This window comes from Acanthopagrus latus, chromosome 11, assembly GCF_904848185.1.
Source record: "Acanthopagrus latus isolate v.2019 chromosome 11, fAcaLat1.1, whole genome shotgun sequence".
Classification (NCBI taxonomy): domain Eukaryota; kingdom Metazoa; phylum Chordata; class Actinopteri; order Spariformes; family Sparidae; genus Acanthopagrus; species Acanthopagrus latus.
The window spans coordinates 18,935,799-18,952,780 of record NC_051049.1 but is presented as its reverse complement, the minus strand read 5'-3'; the positions used below and the strand labels follow the sequence as shown (position 1 = coordinate 18,952,780).

Below are 16,982 nucleotides of genomic sequence, written 5' to 3'. Positions count from 1 at the left end.
TTAGGCTGTCAGTTGAAGTAAATGGAGTCAGAAGTGCACTCCTCTCTCTCAGATATGCCAGACTAGAAGCAGGAAGTAGAAATGACATTCCACTTTCACAGTAATTTATACTTGCTTGCTTTTAATATTTCTTTGTACAGTTGTATCTGTAAAAAGTATGTTACTCAGGTCACAGGATATTAAAATGTGATGTTTTTGCTAGACATTTCTTAAACTAAAAACGATTCTTCAATTCCAAGCCAAATAATTCTGCATCTTTAGCCAATCTGCAGGTCTACTTGACTTAGCACTAATAAACAGATATGAGTGTTTTTTTACCCATTGCTTTTTACATTTTTTTTTTTTTTTTTTTTTCAAATTCTTTCAATGACCTTCATTCCCCAACAGTCTATAGTTTAACCTCCCACTGTGAGGGAGGCCTTTCCTTCCTGCAGGGGTGTTTTGTGAAACCATGATATGGCACAAGACCACCATCTAGTGGAGAATGTCTTGCATGGAGACATTGTAGTAGAAATTAAAGTCATGCATTTGCAATGAGCGTTTTAATTCTGCTCAGTGGCACACACATCGCCGAGGAATTGTACAGGAATGATACACGTGTGAGTTGTGAGAGAGTCTCTTCTAGGTAATATATGGCGTCCTGCAGAACGGTAAGGTGTTTTCTAAATGTTGAGGTCGAGATAAAAACTGATCGTTGTCAGTTGGTGTTGCAGTGAGACCACACAGGAGCCTTATGATTTCTATTTATTCCATTCTAGGGACTCAAAAGCAGCGGTGACATTCATTGCAACAGCCTTTCGAGCTGATGGGTGTGATCATCTGTGTTCAGCTGTCCGGGTTATTTGAAGGAGCAGGTTCTGCAGTGGTCCGCTGGTAAGCACAGAGCTGAAACACACCTGCGATACAGAGAAAGTCTTTATTTTTGCGAGAATGTTAAGTAAAACGGTAGTCTTGAAATATAATTAATAAAGGGTTATTCTTCAAGATATTTTTATAATTTCACTGTGACCAATAATTGTTTCAAAGAATGGGAAAGCATTTATGTGGAGCACTGGTGTGCTTATTTTATGCCTCTGGGCTGCTTCACACGACTATTCACAATTTATATCCAGTACTGTGAATTTATAAAAAACACTGAATACCTGCTGCAAAAGCCAAAATGATGGCCACCCAGCCGATGATGTAGGACCAGGAAAAACGCCAGTCCAAGAAGCGTTTGCCAAAGAAGGTGACAGTCACTCCGGTGTAAATTGCCAAAGCCAGCAGAGCAAGAAAACCTGAGAGCAAAGGGGGGAGTAATCCACTCAGCAAGAAGTCCAGGTGCATGCTGGGTACTCTGACCTTAAGTGTGCCCCAATTTGCACTTCACAGCAATTATCCATCATAGCACGATACAGATCCTTGAACCAATCCCTGGGTAATCACTGTAATGCAAGGAAAAAGGACGACCATAGCGGCATGTTTTTGTAACTAATTGCTCTCTAATCCTTACACCCACTCTGCCTCAAAGAAGTGCAATCAGGTTAAAATTGAACTGAGATGAAGATGAATTTACTACCTGACCTTCAGCTGACAGGGGTGTCTCTCTAACCACCAGGTCACCCTGTTAGTAAGCGTGTGTGTGTGTCTGTGTGTGTGTGTGTGTGTGTGTGTAAGCGTGTGTGTTACCTGACAGGACGAGGGCGATGCCACCTGTGCGGACCCTCCTGTTCTTTGTGCCATTAGTGAAGGCGCTCAGGCCGAGCACCACGCCGGCGAAGCAGCTCAGCACCGCCAGCAACATAAAGGCCCGTGTGGCATCCCAGAAGGCTGCAGACAGAAAGGTCAGAACCACACGCGCATCAACAGATGGGTGGATTGTGCCTGGATTTACCAGAAATGCTAAGGGTGTCGGTTGCATGCTGACGTTTTTATGTCTATATTACCGCCAAACCAGTGGCTTCAGTTTGAGACTCTGCTTGTAAGTGTGAAACCACTGGAGACTGTTTTAGGAGAACTCCTGAGCACCAGAGTTCGTGGTGACCAAAACATTCATTGTCATTGTTCCAACATTTCTGTGGTTTGCACACTTACATAGCCAACTTTTTCTTTATTTTTTTCTTCCGCAATTAGGTTGCCAGATGCCGCTCCTGAGGTACTCACCCACAGTTATGGTGTGAGCGTGGCATTTGTGGTTGATGCAGAACCTCCAAAGCCCCTGATTGGCGGAGCTGCCCGAGTATCGATACTGCATCCAGAAGTCTGTTGCCGTAGAAACGATGAGAAGCACGAGGGCAGCCACGCCGCAGAGCGTGCCTCCTCCCGCCAAGGTGTTCAGCATCTTGGAGAAGCTGGGCAAAGCGCTGTCCTCCTAAACATTCAGCAACTGCTCAGGGGAGAGAGGACAGGGCGGAGAAAGGCGCGGCATTAGACCTCATACTTGCCCATTTGTGCTCCGAATGGATTCCTCAGCAGTCTGCAACAGACACTTCAGCCAAAAATAATCACTTCCATCCTTCGTTCTGAAGGCTGATGACCAAGATGGCTTCATGGTAGATGGAACAGAGTGATCACACCTTTTATACTGATGAACACTCAAAAACTAAATGTCCAAGAGGAACTCTTACCCTTTGAAACAGTTTATAAAACAATAGAAATAGTATTTTTTCTGCTTTTGAGAACCAGATGATCAGATGATCCTTATTAAGCATTTTGGATAAATAAACGAAAACCCAAATGTGCCCACATCGTGGTCACAGCCAAGTAAATCACTTGAGCCAAACCGCTGTCTGACAATAAGCTTGCCTATCAGGCAGTTCAGAGCCATTGTTCATCACTAATTCCTCTCTTTGCACCACACACAAATCTTTCCACGCTGAGCAACTGAACTGTCAGCAGTGTTGCTCTCTGTCACACGGCCAGCTAACCAGTGATTTCATACGCCAATTTGCACTCTTTACTACAGCTTTTAAAACCCCCAATTTCCCAAATCACAACCAAATCAGACCTCTGCATCCAACTCCAACATTTTGTCCAAAGACACTTGTAACTTTGGTTAAAAACAATGAGATCCAAGACCTAAGCTGCAAAAAGATCTTTTCCCTAGACAGAAGTCTCCAAACTTCAAATCTTCTTGTCAGTGTAGTACTGCTTGTTCTCCAAAAGCAGGTTCTCAGTTGTTAATTTTCCTTTTAAACCCTCAAAGTAAGTAATATGAAAAGTAATGTCCTCCAGGAAGTATGGTAAAAACAGATTCCGTGTAAGTCCAAGTTTTTTTTTTTTTCGGATACCTCTGGTTTGGCTCGTGTCTCTCCAGGGTCGCTGGCTGTAGCAGTGTGCCTATCCTTTTTAAGCCCTGTACCCCTGGCTCTCATTGTGCGCCTCACAAAAGAGCGAATGATCGAGTGCAGCATGTGAGTTATGGTAAATCCCCCCCTTGCTCGCTTCTCTGCAGTCACCTCCATCCCTCTCTCTCCCCTCTGTCTCTGTCACCTCCTGCACTTTGTTGATCTTTGGGTGTCATGCATGACTTTTTCTCATTCTTCAACGTAAAAAAAGAAATCTCATTCTCCATGTTTTCTGTAGCTGATCATACCTTGCACATACAAGTGAAAGTACATCATAGGAGACAGCCAATCCCCCTCACAGTTTAGCCACACATGTGATGGGAGCATGCAGGACAGGACATTAGCAGCCTTCCTATAAAAACACAACTTATGCAACTGCGTGTTCATGCGCCTAATGTCTGGCTTACCTTTGTGCCATTGATGAAGTTGTGTGCATCTTGCCCCTATCTGTAGTGTGCATGCAGAAGCATGTGAGCGTGGCCCCAACATGCTTTTCAAGCAAGCAAACGTAACAAGGATAAGTTCCCCTGAAACTTTAAATTCAGTCACCACCCAGTCATTCTCATGCTGATGGAAGGATGGAGTTTCCTTGTCCACAAAACATTTGTTTGTTTGTTTTTTTTTTACATTTAAATTTTTGAGGAGAACGCTACAGAGCTGCTTTATGGATTAGTAAATTTCACCTGACTTTCCATCAGCATGAAGCTGCGTCTACAATAACTGATTTTTATTTTTGGGTACACATATCCTTTAATTTCTGCATTCTATTGAACAAAAAAAACTCAAACACACATAATGACCCAACGCATTATAGAGCAGTGGCACTTTATCTTTATTCCATCGGTTAACTTACAGTGTAACTTAAAAATAACTTTCTTTATTCAAAAGCAGTAACAACATGTGATATCAGACAGCCACTATTTTTTTTTGTTCAATTTTAATTAATTCAACAGTTTGAACACCACTGGCTTCTTGGCAGTTCCATCATTACATATTTGTGTGCACAAACTTTGTTTAAAACCACACAGGTTTCAGAATGACACCAAGTATGCCACATTGTGAGCCACAGATAATGTAAAACATGACGCATAATATCAGCCCAGTACATATATTCTGTCCCACAGCAGTTTCTCACTTACATCCATCAAGTTACCACACAGGTGACAGATAAAGTGAGGATAAAATCAGATCAGTTTTTTTTTTTTTTTAAATAAAAGTTAAAGATGTAACCAGATTTGTCATTTGTGCAGTTCAACAGTCTTTAAAGTGCCTCATTACCACTGACTTGACTTTTGCCTGACTCCATTTTCCATCACTTCTTTGGTCATTTTGTATCGGACTTGGATGATATAACTCTGAGGCTGTCTGGCAATATTTTTTAATTTTAAAGTCAAGAATCCTTTCAGTTGTGCTTATGCATGCATCCACAAACACAGGCTCTAAAACCTCAGACCCAACATTTACCTATTACCTTGTTGCAGTTTATTTATTAAGCTTGTCAGGAACACGACAGTTAAATGACCAAATTTGTCTGAGACACACATACAAATGACTTCAATTCCAAAACCTGAACATACCGTATTTTCAACATTTGTTTAACGCCATTTACTCTCACTTCACCCACAGGAACTTACAAAGGGAAAAACACTTGGAGAACTTACATATGCGTGCACGAATAACAGTATGTGATCATTTTCTGCATTACAGTGACTTTAACAAGAATTGTACAGATGATGATGCATATGAGAAAATACCAAAATAAAGCTGCAAATAAATAAATAAATCTCTCATAAATTCACTCATCCAAAAGATCTCTACAAATGTTACAAAAAGGCACGTTATGATATGCATAACCACATGTGGCTTCTCTCCTCAGCATAAAGAGTCCTATAGAAACCAACATCGCTCCTTACTGTGAGTGACCTTCGTGTTTTGTACCGAGTTCTGAGCGTAGCTGACTAAAATGTAGTTTGGCATTGTGAGAAAAAACTAAAGTGAAGGTGTGCTTGCAGTGAGTTTACCCGTGCCCTTCGGTACAGGCACTATCAGCCATCTATATTCTAACTACATCTTTTTAGGCCTAATCTTTACGCTTACTAACAAAAGCCAAAAGCAGAAAGGTATTAAGCGAGCATACACACCTCAAAAACACATCTGTCACACCATTTATATACACGCACATTACACACACACACACACACACACCCCTAAATAGGTACTGAACCTCACGTGAACTCTGAATAGAAACATTAACACTAAAATTCCGAGTTTCTTCTTTTTATGGCATGTTAAAAATGTTCTGATTAGTCCCCTTAAATTTGTTTTACTTCAATCACACTCAAAGTGGGAAGCCAAATGCAAACACATCTTATCAGATTCTTGCGTTTGCTTTCAGACACACTCACAAACATGTAGACCGATCACATGAACAAGTGACGTGAGTAACATTGATAATTTGTGATAATGCAATGTTCTGCTGGGAAGTCATGGGTCCTGGATTCATGTGGATGCGATTTGACATGCACCACCCAGATGTAGACCTGGCCCCTAAATCTTCCCAGATCCCAATCTGATTAAGCATCCATGGGACAAGTTACATGCATGGAGGCTCCACACGCAATCCATTGGACTCAACGGATCTGCAACCAACACCCCGGTGGGTCCTCCATGGACTTGATTTGCAAAGGTGTTTGGGTGATTGTGTGTCAAGACATGACCCAAGGACCCAGATTCCCAGAAGAACATTGCAGTGTAACAAGATGATTATTGTTATTCACTCAATCTGCTAGACTTTTTTGTAGAAAGCTGCACGCAAACACAAACGCACATGTACAACCAAGGTCTTCTTTAAAGTGACTAGATTTTCCACCTCAAAAACACATCTGTCACACAATTTATATACGCACACATTACACACACACACACACCCCCCATACACCCCATATACAGACACTGTGCTCCTGTGCTTCCCAGTGGTTCTCTAGTGAGCAGCTCAGGGGCCGGGGGCCCAGAGAATGACAGTTCGATCTGCAGAGGATGAGAGGAAGGTCCGGTCATGGGGGTGCCACCTACACTGGATCACCTTGTCCAAGTGCTCCCCTGCTACTGTCTGAGGGAGTGGCTTCGTCAGGTCACCTGGGGTCAGAGAGTAGGAGAAACCTCACAAAGTGAAACTTTTCCAAATTAGGTTCAACAAAAAAAAAAGATACAAAAATAATTCAAATGATTCATCTCTTTTGCCAAGTTATTTTGTCGTGTTGCTACCTTGAAGGTCACTGATGATGATTTTGTTATCATATGAGCCGGTGAGGAGATGATGGGCTCCTGGGGAGAAGCGCACAGAGCGAATGTCGCTGCCGTGGGGGCGATATGTCTGGACTATGCGGCCTCCTCTGATGTCATACAACATGCAGGTGCTGTCCTCCTGACCTGTGGCCAGCAGACGGCCGCTCGGATCCACTGCTACTGAGGCAACTGCGCTCCCTGTGTGAGACAGAGTGGTGATGGTGAGATGTTTACTGTGATTGGCTGCAGCGTATTTGTTTTTTTCTTTACCTAGAGTGTCGCGATGTGACTCACCTGAGCCGTGCAGAGTTGTGCCCACCACCCGGACACAGCTGGGGACCCGCAGGTCCCAAAACCTGACTGTCTTGTCCTGAGAGCCAGAGGCGATCATCCATCCTCCCCACGTGTACAGAGTCAGAATGTGACCTGTCCAAGCAAAATGGTGAACTCTACTACACTGGGGTGATGCAGTTTCAAGCCTTCCTATACAGGAACATTTGTGTAGATAACCTACCATGTCTACAAACTGATTTCAAAACACTTTAGTTTCTTCTAAACTGTTTCCAATTAGCTGTTGCTAACGTACCGGTGTGTCCGCTCAGGGCGTGAAGGCCCTGTCCCCTCTGACAGTCTGTTGTGTAGATGTTGCAGTCTCCAGCCCCGGCGCTGATCAAGATGGATCCTCCACTCTCAGGGCCCTCCATGAAGGCCAGGTCCCTGATGGTACCATCATGCATGCTGAACTCCAGGTCTGGGCCTGAATCAGGGGCGCACATTCAGGGCAGGGTTAGGGTTAGGGCATAGGTCTTTACTGTTCCAGGAAAGTGGCTGGGAAAACATACATAACTTATCACATACTCAGTAAAATATATAAAATAGTACCTGTGGCATTGCAGCTGTCTGCATTGAAAGGCAGGACTTTGACATATTTATCGTTGGAGCCAGTAGCCAACAGTTGTCCACAGTGGCTCCAGGCTACGCAGTAGATTGAGCCCTTGTGGTGTTTGTTCCTTCTGAAGCGAACCGCCGGCTGCTTTACTGCTCCAGAGCCACTGAGTGAAGCAAGACAACCCAAGAACTGGGCATTAAGGTGTAAATTCTAAAAAGGTTATATAATAATTGTGGGAGAAATTACAAACTACATATGAACATTTTGACTGCTAAATCTTTTTATGTATGAACAACTTTCCTTAGTCAAGAATGCTTCCGAAAGAATGCCTCAGAAAATTCCCAGAGCGTCTCTGATTTTTTTCTTCTCACCAAATTCTGGTACCGGATTCGGCATGAGTCCTCATGTGATTTTTATCAGCAGAATGTATTGGTGCTTCAAGCATTTTGAGGTCAAATGCAAAAAAATTAAAAATAAAATAAACCTAGTACTGTGTACATTTAATGACACCTCCATATTGCCACTTCTAAGTTAAGTCAGGCACTTTAGTTCAAAGTTTTCTGTGCTTGAGCAATCCTAAGCAACTTTTTTCTGTGAAGTCATTATCTATTTGTCTAGTATGCTTTCATAAATGATCTATCATCCTACAAGAATATCCCAATGTTTGGACTAGTGTATGGTTCCTACCTGGTGGTCAGTGTTTCGGGGTATGCACAGACTCTCAGGGTTTTTGAGTTGGAGCCGACAGCATAGAGCGCTCCAGAGGGATGGAAGGCCACTGCACGCACTGCCTGTGTGTCCTCCAGCTGGTTCACCTTCACAAACTGTGTTTTGGACTTCCCCGGCTGAATAAGATCAGAAAGATAAACTTTTTAACCATGATCCACATGTTCATCCACATAAGACTTTTAAAACACACAAATACCATACAAGCTAACTTTTAGAGCACATCATAAAATAACTGTGAAATACGATAAAAAATTGCTGTACCTCTTGTGAGTTACGTGTTGCGGTGCATCCAGAATCATCTTGGACTGTGGGACAAGACCCTCTGATCTTCTCAGCACTGATAATAAAACACACACACACACACACACACACACACACACTATTACTCACACATTTTGACGGTAAAAAAAATATGTACAAATGAAAAATGCTGACACTTTGCAGGATCTCACCTCTGACGGGAAGGAACAGGGGACTCGCCGAGGGAAGGCAAGCCTCGGCCTCCGTTCTTTAACGGGGTGCTGCTGACCCCCCCACCTGGCTTGTCCCTAGGCGGCCTGGTGTCAGGGGTGTGGCGAATGTCGGTGGTTCTTGGACTAGAAGTGCTGTTGTTCCCAATCTGTCCGTTCCACTGCTGACCAAAATGTTGCGTCATCCCCTCATCTCCTCTGTGGTCAATGCCCACATTCATCTCCTCCAGCTTCTGAATGGATCTACACAAAAATAAAAAAACAAGATACCTTTGTCTCAACAAGGTAACACAAAGGTCGTGTTTCTCTCATTAAATCACACAACAAGACTCAACTAGACCTCACCTGCTGAGGAAAGTCTCAGTGAGGTTGTTTTGGGCTCCGTCCTGCGGCTTCACCCCTCCCTCCAGCAGCATCTGCTGGTAAAGCTGCCTCTGCTGCTTCTTCTGCTCCAGATGCTGCTGCACACGCTGACGCTGCCTGTAATATTCCTGGATCTGCTCTGAGGAGTCGAGACGCTGGACGAACACACATGTGCACACTGAGTCAACGTGAGGCATTTTTTGCAGACAAAAAAATTAAATCTGAAGCAACGGACTCAACAGAATTTGTTTTAACTGAACAGACTCTGTAAACTGTATGATAGTATACTGTCCTACTGCCTCTCTGTAGTCTCTGCTTCGACCCTTAGCAGTGCTCATTGTCACGACACGCTTGCATGCAAAAGCATAACACACATGTTTTTGAAGCCTCTTGAGGTTTTGAACAAATATTTAAATGTTTGTCTTCGTATTTTATGACATCATCATGCAAATCCCATTCTCAATTTAAATAATGTTAGGGACTCTGTTAATACATCAACTTCAACTTAATTAATATAAATTAACCAATTTGGTGATACTTCTTATATCGCTCAACATTTGTTGATATAAAAGTGATCATATCTTGATCAAGTGACAAGTGCCAAGCAAATACAGATTGAAACCAGGATCATGATCTTTTATTAGAATGATTTAAGTACTTTACTGTCATTAAGTTAGCCAAAATAGATCTTCTGTTATTTTGGGTACAGAGAAGGGATTTCTGGCACAGCTTCACTTTTGATGTTTTGTCATTGTGGCTATTTAAATGTTGTTTACCACAATGAAAATGTTGCTTTGACAGGCTGAGAGAGGACATATGGCCTGAAGCAGAATATCTTGCTTGATGAAGAAACATGCTGAGAATGTTGGAAATGATTACACCTGTCTTTTTAAAATAACCTTTGACTTTTAAACTTTCCTCAGGATAACTCTGGAGTTATTGGACTTGTTTGGATCCCTCAAGTCATTAATAATCCTATGCGTCCACCAATGGAATCTAAATCTACAAATAGCTGAATAGCAATGATATGAGTGGTAGCCTTGTGTTTATCAACTGTACAGAAACAGCCTGTTCAGACAGAATTAGTAGAAAAAGAAAGAATGACACATTGGAATGTGGATTTAGAATTTGTATGTCAACGTTACGAATGAAGCTTCAAACTATTTTGCACAGTCCTGACGCACGCACACATGCATGCGCACACACACACTGGGATAGACAAACTCTCCCCCAAGAGCCACTACTGACAACTCTTTAACTCCCAAGGCCTCGTCCTCCATCATCCATCCCATAAAAAGTTTTCAAGGACCTCATCCTATCTAGAGGGTCCACAATACATTCCCCTTCATCTATCTCACACACACACACACACACACACAACAATCCAACAATCCAATCTCTAGCTACTTTGCTCCTCTATATGGGACCTAGGATGCATAAAGATGAGCGATGATGGAAGCAGCAGGCCATCTTGGGTGTGACCGCACATCAAACCAGATTATCTGCCTCCAGTGCCCATGACCTCCACCTTCTTCACTGAGACAAGGGGCAGGAGGGAGCAGTTGCCCCTTTTACAGGTGTGGTAGAGAATTGGGGATGGATTTATGAGACAGTGGTGGCAGTTCAGAGGGTTCAGGGGGAATCTATTCTAAATCTCTTAAATCTGGAGTAACGACTGTGGAGTGAAGACAGACTGAAAATCTCACTCTGACTTTGACTCAAGTGACCAGACAGACAACTGTGTTCATTTTATTCATGTCACGAAACCAATTCAGCCTAAGCGACCAAAGGTGAGACTGTTAGGTCTGTAATGTAGGACAACAGACATACAACAAAAGCACATCTTATGGTCTGCAGTTCTTATTACCTCGTTGGTTTCTGCGCTGCAGGGGGGCCCTCCATCTTTTCCAGGGGTCAGAGGTGTGCGTGTGGTGTTGGGTCCGTCCAGCCCTTGTGGGTGTTTTCTAAAATTAACAAAAATGTACACGTCAGTTCAGATCAAATTATTTTTATTCAGTTTGATTTGAATTGAAGTAGGAAGTAAAACAATACAATGAAAGCTAACGTTCTCAAAAAGTTTCAATACTCTGATACATTTTCAGTACCACGTGTTTACAATACATAAAATACATTCTATAGTGTTAAAAGTACTGAAGCTATAAAAAAAAAAGAAAAACTGATCTCCCATCACATTTTCAACCTCAGGCTGCACTGATAAAACAACATAGATAATCAACTTCATCATAGCCTGTTGGGATTCGACTTTGTATCCAGCAGGTGGAGCCAGAGAGACAAACTGCTCAGTTTACAGCACTGCTTTTCATTTGATGCCTCAGAAACAAGAGCCCTGTCTCCTCCCATCTCTCAGTCCCGCACCATAATATTAACAGCATACCAGTAAAACACACCTTTAAGCTCACCTCTGATGAACTGATGGACAACACATTTTCCTTTACTTCCTATGTTTTCATCACACATATACTACTACACCGTACCTGTGCTAAATTATGCTTTTTACTGTAGCTTGCTCGTCCTTGTCTGTGAAGAAGGAGCATGTATGGATCAAGGAAACTGAACAAAGAGTCTTTTTAGGTGTCTATAAGCAGTTATAAGAGGGGAGTTGGAGGAAGGGGTAGTTTTTACTTGCTATTTTTACTCACTTTGTTCAATCCACAGTGGAGACACTAAGACTGCAGCAGTAGTGGCCAAATGAGCCCTAATAAAACGACATTTAGGCTGTAAAAAAAACTGCTTTTAAGTCCACTTCAGCCTTAATCACCAAAGTGTTCATAAGAAAACATTTAATTTTCAGCCTGAATTTATTATGTGGCTCAGAACTATGATATTCAATAATGAGTCCTTAGTTGATGGCTTTAGATTATAGTGTGCCCATCAACAGTCAGCTGCAGTTTAACATGCTTTGTGCAGCACCAAATGAGATGACAGATCAGGCAGTGTGCCTCTGTTAAAGCAGGGCTAATGGGATTAATGGAGCTACAGATTGTGTGACACAACAAGATCTACCACTGGGTTTAATACCTAAGGTTGCACATGCACATGCTAAGGCAGACGGCTTGGTGAAAAAACTCCAGGAAAGAAAAAAAACCCCATCCATTTTACAACTGGGGTATTTCGATAGAAAACTGCAGCTCAGAACTAATATAGACGGTTGATCACTTTCCAAGACAGTAGTCAAGTCAAAATGTGTTTATTTTTTTTCAGTTGAGTATAATATTATATTGGTATGAGTATAAAATTACTATATTTTGCAATATCTTAAACATATATAACAATATTTTATGTAACTAATGCAGCATTTAGCTGACAATAAGTGTAACTATTTCTGTGGCAGGATTTCTATTGATTTAATTAAAGCAAGCTTCATTATAAACAGTATACATTGGAGATATTAAACAAACTGAGGAATGAAAATCCAGGTTCAATTATTTAAAACAGTGGTAACATTTGCTGAGGTTATTGTCAGAGAGTATCAATAATTTACCTTTCAGGTGAGTCATCTTGCTGATGCACATTGTTCTCCACCAGGCTCCGACTGAGGGCAGTCTTCATGTTTGCCTCCATGCCTCTCTTATCCTGGTTTGCCAGACCGTGGGACAGGCCGTCCAAAGCCGGGTTGAGGGATCTGGACATGTAGGTGTCTGCTGAATGAGGCCTCTGGCGGAAGGGTGAGGCAGGGCAGGGGGACAGGCGGTTGATCAGCGGGGTCAGCAGGTCGGCGTGGCCGGCCTTGCTGGGCTTCACCAGACGGTCCACGTGGATATTGAGGGTCTTTTGCTGGAAGGCGCAGGAGAAGGCACCTGGAGAGAGGTTCTGCAGCCAGGAGAGCAGCGACAAGTCCAGTTCATCACAGCCATTCCCACAAAGCAAATCCACGCCGAGCAACACCTCACCCTCTGTGATCTCCTCACCAGTTGCTTTACTCTAGAAAACAGAAAAAGAGGGGTTTTGACCATTGACCATGACTGAAATTGATGAGATATAAAGTAGCAACAAAGCATTGGCTACAAGGTTTCTGTGCCAACAAACAAAAGGTTTTCTTTCATTCAAATTATTTTTATTAGATTACTGGAGTATCTCTACAGGTTTGGAGAGAGAGCTTTAGGTGTGAGCCTTTTAAACAGCACTGTATTTTTTAGGTTTCTGGTTACCTGACAGAACTCGACACAGCACTCATAAAGGATCCCTTTGATGAGCAGCTGGAAGAGGCGGTTCCCGCTCGCCCTGAAGCCCGCCTCGCTCAGCTTCCTGTCCGCAGGGATGAACTCAGCCACCATAGCACAGGCTTCCTCGAAACAGTGGACGCGCGCCGTGCTCGGGTTCCAGTCTTTGAACTCTGCGTGGTGGGTGAGGCGAGGCAGGGTGAGGAGCAGACACAGCTTGCTGTAGTCGTCCTTGGTCGGGCAGTACTGCTCCAGACTGTGGAGACACTTGACTGCCTCCTGCATGGTGAGCTCCAGCTGACGTTGACAGAAAATGCAGAGAGGATTATGTGGTTATTAAAGGTCCAACATTATGCAAATTTCCAGGTTCATACTTTTATTCTGAGTGCCTACTAAAATTGGTTTAAAAACAGGAAAACCTCTTCATCAATGATTCATTCATGACTATTTTCTAATAGCCAATAAACTGTGACTGTTTTAAATACTATTTCGTTAGTGTCTGGGTCTCTCTTTCTCAAGCCTTGACTATCTTATTGCAGCTCTATTTAAACAGTATTTTTATGAGCAAAACTAAAGAAATTAAACTCTGTCCCTGTATTCATGTACGTTTTGTGGGTCTTCAGCAGCAGACATGGCGTTATTCACACAGAGAGCTTCCAGAAACTTCTGCTTCAGAACGATGTAGCGGAACCTGGAAACACAAAGCTCAGTATTACAAAATATACTTCACAGGAAATTTCACGGGAAAGTTGTGTTGAAATATCTTAATAAGTTAAACTCATTTAATTAGGAAGAAAAACTGAGTTAAAATTGTCATTTATTTATTTATGTTGAGTGTTTGGTGGTTGGTAAGAAGCAGAGGCTGTCAGTAACATTACTGGGACTTGACGTAATTTAGCTTGAAGCATTACTGGCCCACTGTGTCACCAGTGAATGGAAACATCGTAGATACTGTACCTGATATTATACTTGAAACCTAGTGGCAGTAAATGGAACCTTTAAACATGTCTATTGCATTTAGATTGAAAGCCATCCAGTTAAAATAGTTGACTGTATTATTTCTCTCACCTTTTCTTGTCAAATTTCTCCATTCCTTCCAGAGGCTGAATGAACTGCATCACCTCCTCCCACTGGCCGTCCAGAATGAGCTGCCTGTTTAAAGCAAATTAACAATTTAGGAGAGCCTCTGAAAACCCTGTTCATATCACAGTGGTGCAGTGAACCCCAGTGATCTGGAACAAATATGTCTCAGACTGCTACAAATGTCTCTAAAACTGACAGTCTAATCCTCCCTCGCAGGACACTGTTGGTCCTCTCCTACCTAAGAAAGAGCATGTCGTCCGAGTAGAGTCCATTGATGACGCCGCTCTCCTTCTCTAAAGCCAGCATGCTGATGTGCAGCTTCCTGGAGTTCAGGAAGTCCAGCATCAGCTTGATCACCTCCGCCTCCTTGAGGCTTATAGTCTCGTCTGCCGTCATGATAACAGGTCTGCGGTAGCAGCTTACAGCTGGCTGGAGAACAGACAGGAGAGAATGGATGGACATGAAGAAAAAATGCAAAAGCCTCTGGTTCATCACCTGAATGAGTTTCATCCTAAAAATTATAGAGACCTGACCGATGCATCAATCAGCGACATTATCGGCTGATATTGGCCCATCATAGATATATCGTATCGGTATATATGTTGTCTGATAAGCACCAGTATGAAAAACTTTCCTTTTGTACATAACATAATGTACTAATGTAATTTATAGTTATCAAAGTCTCAGTGTATGATGTCATATTAGACAAGTTTATTGTTAAGCTGTAAAAACTCCTGCCTCCCTTACCAGTGTTTCTTTGTCAGGATGTTTGATAACCACCTTTCAGGAATCACTGAAAAAAATGTAGTATGAATGTAAAAAGAAGTACCGCAGATCATATATTGATATCAGAATTAATTACTTGCTAACATCAGTATTGGCAGTGGCCCCCAAAAATCCAGTATTGGTCAAAAATACCATACAAATCCAAAACTTCTGGGAAATGCTACCTACTTCCATTACAGACCTTGATGTTACACCCAAAAACAAAGATCAAACTGACTTGCAGACACAAGAACGACTTGGTCAGTGTTTAGTGTCATTGTTATTTGCTTAAAGACAATAACTTTCAAATGTGAGAAATTTGGCTTAAGTTTTTTTAAAGATGTTTTGCTGATACATTGTGTAAAAGGTAAATATCATCAGCTTCTTTTAGGGACACAGGATATTGGATTCTGTCCTGATCTGACATGCTGATGTTCACCAAATTGCTGATGCCGATACTAATATACAAACACATTTTTCTTTCCCCACCTAATTTCACGGAACATCAAGTCCCTCCTGTAGTGGAGAAAAAAATATTTCCAGTAGCGGAATCAACACAACACTATACCTAGACGACATACAATGCTTTAAAATACCAAAACTTCATGGTCAACTTTATCGGCCTGATATCGGCAGGAAATGTTTGTTTCAGGCCTAATGAGCTGTAATTGTTGAAGTGCTGTTTTTTTTTTTAACCGTGCATCTCTTCTTATCATTTGATTTAGGAAACATTGTAAGCAAGTCATCTGTTGCTGAAATGTTTTGATAAAGTACAGCGCTTAATAGAAAGCCTTATCTGTCACTGTGCAGATAGAGATGTGTGTGAAATGAGAGCAGAGGACTCACAGATCGATGTTAACGAGGTAAACACAGACAAGTGGTCACAGATGCAGGCTCCTACTCTACACTGAAACCCACTGGGTTAAAGGACCAGTTACATTAAAAATCCCGGTGTGCTCTCTTCCACTCCTTTTGCACTTCATAGTCAACTTAGCTGAACCATAGGGTTTAAGGAGGGAACAATCTCCTGAGGACATGCAGTGTCTAATCTAGGCTGCAGTAAACATTTTAGATAACCTTACTTGCACAATATTATCCAGTTAGAGCATCTTTATCTTAGGGTGCAGTTTTTTTTCCGCGTTGGGCTGTAAATGGTTAATCACAGCAACATCACATAGGCTTGTCACACCGAGGCATGAAGAGAGGTCTTTCATTTTGCATGATCCTGCTGTGTGTGTGTGTGTATGTAAGTGCTACGCAGCGATGCCTCCGGGTGTCTGTGCTCGAGGCTGGAGGCAGAGCAGCCGGTGACACCGCCCTGCTCCCGCCCGCACGGCCCGCACGGCCCGCGTACGTACGACGGACAACATCCAGCCCTGGTTCTGGATGTGACAGCAGCAGCGGCAGCAGGACTGCGGCCCAAACCTGTCAGCCTCAGCACTTTTATTTGCGCTCACACACACGCGCGCGCACACATTTACACACAGACACACCTTGTTCACTTGGTCCACAGAATCGGACGGTAACAATGTCATTCACTCCCCCCACCACCCCAACCCTTCTCCACCGTGCCAGGAGGGTAGCGTTAAAGACAACACCGGTGGGGCAGGCTAACACGCCACCGTCAATCCGCGCCAGCTCCTCACCTGTCAGTCCGAGCACGCGACCCGCCGCATCAAACCCGTCCAACCCGCCCGCAGTCAACGATATCTACCAGGAGGAGGATGACAAGGGACGGGTGTGTGGATGTTGTAAAGTCCCAGACGGCGTCTCTCTCCAGAAAGCTCTGCCCGCTGCCTTGTACACAGCTCGCGGTTGCCATGCGGACGGACGCAGCCGCAAACCACCAATCAACTGAAGAGATGACGCCTCGCGCTCACACCTGACGTCA

The 16,982-nt window shown here is 43.0% G+C and overlaps 2 protein-coding genes across 3 annotated transcripts; both read right to left on the bottom strand.

Annotated features, from left to right (window-relative positions):
• Positions 1–609: 609 nt before the first annotated feature.
• On the bottom strand, positions 610–3,861 carry lim2.2 (lens intrinsic membrane protein 2.2). The gene is given in 5 exon segments (XM_037115181.1): positions 610–896; positions 1,143–1,277; positions 1,669–1,809; positions 2,143–2,365; positions 3,270–3,861. Coding segments are annotated over 5 exon segments (744 nt in total). The 5' UTR covers positions 3,444–3,861; the 3' UTR covers positions 610–825.
• A 278-nt stretch (positions 3,862–4,139) lies between these two features.
• Positions 4,140–16,906, bottom strand: LOC119028968 (WD repeat-containing protein 47-like). 2 transcript variants are annotated; one of them, XM_037115457.1, is made up of 17 exons: positions 16,738–16,906; positions 15,074–15,119; positions 14,565–14,755; positions 14,312–14,395; positions 13,850–13,934; positions 13,232–13,540; positions 12,565–13,004; positions 10,930–11,026; positions 9,045–9,217; positions 8,682–8,942; positions 8,491–8,566; positions 8,188–8,345; positions 7,494–7,663; positions 7,198–7,368; positions 6,906–7,037; positions 6,591–6,809; positions 6,319–6,461 (listed from the first exon to the last, which is right to left on the bottom strand). In XM_037115457.1, exons 3-17 carry the CDS (start codon positions 14,720–14,722, stop codon positions 6,319–6,321), a joined length of 2,676 nt encoding a protein of 891 aa, XP_036971352.1. In that variant the 5' UTR covers positions 14,723–14,755; positions 15,074–15,119; positions 16,738–16,906. The 2 variants fall into 2 exon arrangements, with proteins under 2 accessions (XP_036971351.1, XP_036971352.1); XM_037115456.1 differs by lacking the exon at positions 15,074–15,119 and having other exon boundaries at positions 4,140–6,461; positions 16,738–16,905.
• Positions 16,907–16,982: the final 76 nt, after the last annotated feature.